At 28.1% G+C, this 8482-nt stretch overlaps 1 protein-coding gene across 1 annotated transcript; it reads right to left on the bottom strand.

The window, feature by feature from the left end:
- Positions 1 to 681: 681 nt before the first annotated feature.
- LOC111292908 (RNI-like superfamily protein) lies at positions 682 to 3233 on the bottom strand. Its single transcript, XM_022885535.2, has 2 exons — positions 3058 to 3233; positions 682 to 2320 (listed from the first exon to the last, which is right to left on the bottom strand). The coding sequence occupies exon 2, from the start codon at positions 2270 to 2272 to the stop codon at positions 872 to 874; it is 1401 nt and encodes a 466-aa protein (XP_022741270.2). The 5' UTR covers positions 2273 to 2320; positions 3058 to 3233; the 3' UTR covers positions 682 to 871.
- Between the last annotated feature and the right edge of the window lie 5249 nt (positions 3234 to 8482).

Below are 8482 nucleotides of genomic sequence, written 5' to 3'. Positions count from 1 at the left end.
AGAGCGAGAGAAGTTTGGATTTGATGTACAGAGCATAGACTGTTGTCAAACATTCATATTCCAGGGTTACGAAGACATGTGATGAAGGAACCGCACTCTTGATCTATCAACTGAATTCCAATCAAAACGATAGATTCTTGCTTTACACTTCACACTTGATGTTGATGTATATATGTTTCTATTTCACAAACACAAGAAACCATACTCTTGCCTTCATTTCACACTTTATATATATATATGTATGTTTCTATATTTCCTATGTCAACATATACAATATTACAGAGACTCAAGATGTGAAGATTTATGCATCCAGAACCAGTCTCCTCGAAGAAAGCAGTGGATTCTTTGAGACAAACAAAGTCAAATTCTGACATTGCTAAACTGGTCTTAAGTTAAATAATAATATGAAAGCCTACGTGCAGCCCAAGTCCTCTCATTTCGACGCGTACCCTATAATGCCACTACGCACCAACATGATACTGGTTCTTTTCTGATTTCATTCCACTATGGGGTTCCATCAGCAGTTTTCAGACATCAAAGTCGGATTTAAAGGGGGAATATCCAACCAGATGCACTCAATTATTTGTTGCTTATTTTGGATGTCATGTATCAGCACCTTAAATACTGCTATGTTCCAGCATTTGCTTCATAATAATTCTTCACGGAATGTTTACCAAAGGATAGCATTAAACATAACTATAGCTGTATTAGCATATACAAATTAGAATGTTATTTTCAACAGTTACATGTAAAGATAACACAAGAATCAGATGCAACATCATCTAGAAATGTTCATTGAAATTGGAAAGGATACAGAAGACTGCACAAACACAAGAAACCAGATAATTATGCCCTTAAGCCAAAAAAAAGTTCAATACATCCATGACAAGTCTTTCCGGAATGATATAGATCTAGCAGCTCCATGGACAGCTCTTTTAGAAATTTGGGGACAATCCTCAACAGCCAACAAGTCCAGTTTGTACGTACCAACAAGAGTTTTGAATCCATCATCTGTAATCCCCAAACATTTGCTCAGCCGCAAAACACAGAGATGTGGAAACTGGCTTACAAGCTGCAACCCCTCATCACTAATTTCTTGGCATCTCACAAGCTCCAAGGTTTCTAGATGCTGAGCTGAGCATAGAGCTTCCATCCCGACATCATTAAAGGAACAGACAAGGTCAAGAGCAAGTTCCCGAACTGGGCAATTTTTTATCACGCTAAGAATTCCATTTAAAGTAAATGATGAAAACGAAGGAAACTCTCCACCAGAGAAAGATATCCTCACTGTTTCAAGCATCAAACAGTTTTGAGCAATGGCTTTTAGACTCTCGTCAGTTAATATCAGTGGATTGTTCATCAATAAAGGCAGTGGGACATCAGAAGGAACTCGGAGGGATATAGACCGAAGATTACTAGATTTTTTTGCTAAGCTTACAATATCAGAGTCTCTTACTCCAATGCACATGTCCAAGTGAATCCTCTCCAAGTTAAGGCACTTCCCTAATACACAAGCCAGCCCTCGTCCAGGGCTAATGATGCAATTTACCAAGCTAAGCTCCTGCATATTTTCACATGGGATCCACTGCCTTTGCCATCGATCTACAGAGCGGTCATAAACTTTCATATATCGGTAATTAGCATCCACCTCAAATTGCAACCGTTTTAACTTTTTCCAACTTGGTCCTAGCTTTATTAAATCACCCTCCCCAATTGCTCTACAATTTTTAATAGATAGATCTTCAATTATTTGAAGCTTGCCAAGATATTCCAACCACTCAAAACTGTGAACATTTAGGCAGCGAATAAGATGGAGAATTGTGAGGTTTCTGCAGCCTACAACAAGGGATAGTATGCCGCAACCAGTAATTCTTGGGGTAAAGTTCAGCTTTAAGGCTGAAAGCTTGGAGCAAGAAGCCAAGTAACTAAGACCCATATCAGTGATGAATGTGCAATAGCTTAAAGTGAGATCACTTAGTGAAGGGCAGTTGCCAGAAAGAACCAAGAGTCCTTGGTCATCCATTTGTTTGCCCAGTTTGGACATCCATCCAGAGTAAGTGATTTCTACTTTTCTTAAGTTGGGAAACCTATTGCAGAGGGAAGCCAAAGCTTCATTCGCAGGATCTAATCCACAACCAACTCGAAGAGAAATTCTCTGTTCCTTATCCAGTTCATAAAGGCGTTTACACACTAATGAAACAGAGTTTCGGTCCCCAGTTTCCCTAACCCTGCGTAAAATCTCCCAAACTAACTGTTCTGGTAACTCATCCATTGCAAACCAGGTAACATTTGCCTCAAAGGAGGCACATCGACAAACAGCCTAAAAATTCATGCAGGAAACAAAATATCAAAATTTAGTTCTAAAAAACACGAAAATAGCAATGTCTACACTGTATCAGATCACAGAAATTTCACAAATGTTGCAATAAATATATCTCCCTAAATTTTTGCATATAAACGAAAATTCTTCAGTCCAACAATTAGTAAACAACAAGGTACAGAATGCACTTAATTAAACAAAATCTAGAAATCTAATTCCAAACATAAAAAAGCCTAAGATACTTGGATTCAGATTTTATGGAGCTACTCGGAAATAAGATGAGCCAAACCAAAATTAAAATGTTCTTAACAACCTCAAAGGCAAACGTTTCATTCCAAAGTTTCATAAGAACTCATCATATACAGTAATGCAAATATATATATATATATGTATATATGTCTATTGCTTCTGTGTTGTCGTTCAAAGATCAAATATAAACAATCAAACAAAACCGAAACAGGAGGAGAAAAAACACACGATCTGATAAGCAAGGCAATGATTTCAGCAAAAATCAAGAGAACCCATTTAACGAATCATTTCCCAGAAAATAAATCTAAATGAAAATTCGATATCTAAAAGTGTAAAATCTACTTTGCTTAATAACCGACATGAAATCATTGAATTCTAACTCACAAAAAAAATCTGGAAAACCCAGATAAGGATTTGGTTCAACTGGCGAAGAACAATAGATTAGAAAAAAGAGTTAGGGAGAGATTCTTTATGATTCAAAGTTTTACCTGTAAAGGATAAGAGCAGCAATGATCTTGATGAAAGTGAGTAATGTTTGAAATGTTGATTGTTGATTCGTTTCCTTTGTTTCAGTTTTTTTACTTTGCTTGTCATTGTAAAGTTCTAATATCCCTTTGCGGCATGCGACGGTTTTGCCGGTAGTCGGTTGGTGGCAATAATCAATGCCTTGGTATTACAGAAATATCCATGTAAAATCATTTATATATTACCTTGAGTTTTTGCAACTAAAAAATTTTGGAAAAAAACAAAAAGAGCATTGCTATTGGCTAATTCATATCCAAGCAATATTCCAGGAGTTTTCGATATTTATTAAGAGGATATATTAAAAAGAAATTTGTAATTATTTTAATTAGATATAATAATAAATTCACATAAAATTTAAAAATTTTTGGATAAAATTTAAAATATTTTTGACTGTATTAATTTAAAAATAAATCAAAATATTAGATAATTTTAATTCTTGTTTTTGTATTTACTCAAATAAATCAACAAATGTGTTGTTTTTTTATTATTATTATATAAGAGCAGACACAAACATGTTAATCACATATTATTTTATGCTCATTTTCTTGCATAAAACGCACCGTTTGAATAAGAAATTGTTCTACGACCAAAAAGAATAAAAGAATAAAAGGTTGTTGTTCCACCAACAAAAGTTTTCAATTGACCTGTATTTCAGCACATCTAAACATCTATTATGGGTTTTTAATTCATGTTATCAAAACCCGAGTACCATTAAAAATAATGTCACGTTTTAAGTTTGTTTAAAAGCTTGCATTTCGTAAGTATAATAAAAATATATTGAATATATATAAATGTTTAGATACTAAATAATGAAGAGAAAAAATAAAATATTTTTGTTAATTTTTTTTGCTAAGTTATGTATAGTATTTTATATATTTTGATAAAAATATTAAAATTAATATATATATATATATATAGTATTTCACATAGTAAATTACATTTTTTGTTAATTTTTTATACTATGTTATGAGTGTTTTTTTTTTTTTTTTATTAATGATTTGATCATATATATGATTTCTCAGTTTATTGTAAAATAAAAAAAATTGTAAAAATTTTTTAAAACAGAAAAAATAAGAAAAGTAACTTAATTTTTAGTTTTTATTTTTATATATTTTATATTTATATTTATTATATTTATAATTATATTTTATTACAAACAAAAAATTATAAATATTCAAAATTCATAAAATCTCACCAATCTAATATACATATTACATAACAACATAAATAAATAAGTTTGTCACATAAGCGCTTATATAGATAAATAACACATAGGATGGTTTTTTAAAAGAATAATATAATTTTTTAATTACAAATTAGATAATTTAAAAATTATAAAAATTAAGTTTATCTAAATCTTTCAACAATCTTTTTTATCTTGATTTAAAAAATTATCTTTTTAAAAAATTTACGTAAGGCATTAAAATTCAAGCAATTTTATATAAGATTTTAAAAATTCAAAAAATTTCATTTTAAATCTTTAAATAATAAGATTATCAAAATGATTATATTTATTTGAACTCTAATTATCAAATTTATATTTCAAATAAATATAAAATATTTTATTTTATTTTTATCACTTATTATATTCATTTTAAATTTTAAAAAATTAATTTAAAATTTATATATTTAATTATAATTGCCACTAAAAAAATTTTCTATAAATTTAGGATTACAAATGTATTGTGTTATACGTCAATTTTTTTATTTTTTTAGTAACATTTTTTAAGGTATATTCTATTACTATTACAATTTTTTTTAAGATATATTTTATTGTTATTACAATTTCATTCATATGAAAAATAATTTTTTTTAATTTAATTTTTTTCACATATTTTCTAACATTTTTCATATTTTGTATAATAATTTTGTCAAGATTACTAAAGTATAAATGTGTTAATACTTCTTTTATTATTTAATTTATCATTCAATAATATATATATTTTTAAAAAATATAATTTATTTTTATTTGATATAATTTTACAGGTGTATAAATATTATTGTAAACAAAAATATCTAAAGAAAAGATAGATTTTTTTTTTGCTATTTTCTAAATGTTTATTTTTTAATGACAAATCAATATATATAAATTTTATATATGTCATGAGTTTTAGAGATTTGAATATAATTTTGAAAAGAAACTAATTTGTATATATATATATATATATATATTCATATTAAATAAAAAAATTATTTCATACAACGCACGAGTAATAATCTAATTACAAATCTATATAAAAAAAACAGTCACATTTTTTTAAAATTCAATTAAATCACAACTTACCATGTCTCTGTCCAATCAAAGCCCAATATCGTATTATCTATCAAATCCAATAGCATATTTCACTTCTTTATCAATCCATAGTTATTTGATAAATAGAAAGCAATTTAGCATCTCATAATTCAATTGAGAGTTTTCCTCATTTAAGGATAATTTTTATTATTTATTATTAATTAATTTACTGTGAAAAAAAATTAGCAACCTTATCACATCCATTCAAATACACTATCAATTAATTTTATATTACCTTTAAAAGATCTTTATTAAAATGATATTTATTCTTAATTAAATTTCATTAGTTAAAATATTAAAGAATTTGTATATTTTCTCCAATATTATGACAAAATCTTTAGAAAATTCTTTATCGCAAGGATATTCAAAAAATTCATTTGTTCCTTTAAAAAGCTTCACTATAAGATTAATCCAACATTTTATGAAAAAAGTTTTTCATAAAATTTCAATTCATATTTCAATTCTAACACTCTCAAAAATGTATTTTCAATAAGCATTATGATTTTTTTCATAAATGCATTGTTGAGAAGTATTATAATTTTTCAGAAATATATTTTTAAAAGTTATAAAATTTGTGAGATGGGTATTTTAGTAATTTCACTTTTAAAAAATTTTGAAAAAAAAAAAGTGTGGTGTATAGAGCAAAAACGTGGGGTCATTTAGAATTCCCTTAAAAATAATCATTTCTACTTTAAAAGGATTGAATTATCCTACACTAAGAGCATGATTAATTTTTCTTGTAATACTATCACTTTCTTTAAATACAAACCAAACAAAATATAGGAATACAGTTTAAGAAACTTTCTTTCTTTTGTTTTTTTTTTGGTACTAATGAGAATTTACGAGTCTTTTCCCAATCTTAGGTACTTTTAAATCTTAATTCCCTAACTAGAACCCTTTTAAACTTTGTTCCAAAATATAGGTGTTTTCACTCAATTAAATTCCATGTTAATATTTTATTACACGGTAGCTTCTCATTTCCTAACTCCTTTCTCTTTCTTCTCCCTACAAGGTTGTGCTTGCAAGCTAAAGTCAAAATGTTTAGAAAGTACCTAAATCAAACTGGATTACAACTTTCATGAAACGTTCAAAATGTAAAGCATTAACTCTTCTAATTTCATCAAATTTCCCACAATTTTTCGTTTGGATTTAAACCCCAAAAAATCAATTATGCTCCACATATCAACTCCAAAATGAATCTAAAAGCTTTAATAAGAAAAACCAAAATTTGCAGAGTTTTTTTCAACTTGAAGAAGCCTAAACAAATGGAAATAAAAAATATCACAAGTTCCTTCTTTTTTCAAATCCTTCTCTTTATCTTTTCCACAACTTACAACCTTTTTAGAGAGCCTAAACACTTCCTAAATCCACCATGAATGACAAGCACATTATCATCTTGTCCTATTTCAAAGAAAACTCATACAAGTTCAAAACTTTAATAGTAACCTTCTTTTCATATCCCATTATCACCATAATTGCTACCTCTCCTTCCATAGTCCACAATTGGTTCTTTAAACTTCTTTCATCTCCACCGTATTCACCACTGAAAAAAGCGAAATGAGTAAGTATTTGTCTATGGAAAAGTTGGCTAAGATATTTTTGGGTGTTGATGAGGTTAAGAAGCCTACAAGGGTTGGGTGAGTGCTTGGTATGCTTATTGACTTTCTTTAGAGTAGGTCCAGGACAATTGTGTTGATGCTTTTGTTAGTTTTGAATTTGGAGGATTAAAAAGTGAAGGCTGAAGAAGGTCTAGGTGTCTTTGCTTCAATGGCTAACAGGAGATTATTTGTTTTTTAAAACTATATATTTTAACACATTTTTTTTCTTCAAAAATTTTTTTCTAATTTGATTTAGTTAGTTTTTGAACATTTTTAGTTTGCAAGCAACCTTGCAAAGAGAGATCGGGGAGAGGATTGAAGAAGAAGAAACTGATGTGTAATAAAATGTTGATTTGCAATTTAATTAAGTGAAAGTACCTATATTTTGGAATAATGTTTAAAAGCATTTTAGTTAAAACATTAAGATTAAAAAGTATCTAGACATAAGCAAAAACTTAGAAATTTATTTTATAAAGTACTTGTTAATTGACTACAATATAATTCAATAATGAATTTATAAGAACAATTAAAGCTATCCTTAACCTAGAATTACTAACCAAATCATATGTGTCATAAAAATTTATTAAAAGGGTAATTTAGAAATATGTAATATTAAAATAGAGTTTTGGTAGCATTTGTAGATTTTTAATGTCATATATTCAATTAGAGCTACATTTACTTTATAATTGGTTGTCGGCAAAATTTGGAAGATTTTCTTGAGTATTAAATTTAATTAAAAAATGTTAGCACCTAAAACAATCTGAAAAAGAAAATCCCTTCGCTTCTAAAATTTTAATTACCAACATCAACATCACCACTAAAAATAGGCTTGGTACTTTTACAATCAGCCCACTAGCACTAGCTCCGTAGCCATAATAATTCAAAGAAAAGCAACAACAAAAATCCATCAAGCGATCCATAATTTCAACAAAAAATCCATCAATGAAATTGCCTTTTCTATACATGTCATAACTTTTAGGTTGAGAGAACCTACCCATTAGACACAAAAATCACGGAGTTACAACCAATCTTTTTATCTAAATGTGATTGGCCACTTAAGTGAATCTATCCTTTTAAGGATATCCTAAGTCTAAACTATGGGTCCCAAAAAAAATAAATTTTTGTCTACATGATTGGAGGTAAGGTTCAGGAATTGGTTACATGTAGGGAAGGTATTAGCACTCCATTATGCTCAAAATTGGCACCAAATTAATTATGTATTATCCTAACTAAGCCTTAATCAATGATGGTTTTTTATAATGCAAATAAATTAATTCCAAACCTTTTATTTATTTACACAACATGGTTATACAAAAATTTATCAAAACGTCATGCAATCATGCAAATATCATGCAACAAAAAAATCATACCAAAATCATGCCAAAATATCATGCAATAATATAATTATCATACAAATAAATCACACAAATAATTATATTAATAATCATGCAAATATATTAATAAATCACACAAATAAATATATTAATAATCAAGTAA

This window comes from Durio zibethinus, chromosome 10 (assembly GCF_047325235.1).
Source record: "Durio zibethinus cultivar Kanyao isolate XHJ-2024 chromosome 10, ASM4732523v1, whole genome shotgun sequence".
NCBI classification, from domain to species: Eukaryota; Viridiplantae; Streptophyta; class Magnoliopsida; order Malvales; family Malvaceae; genus Durio; species Durio zibethinus.
This window is presented reverse-complemented; position numbering and strand designations above follow the sequence as displayed.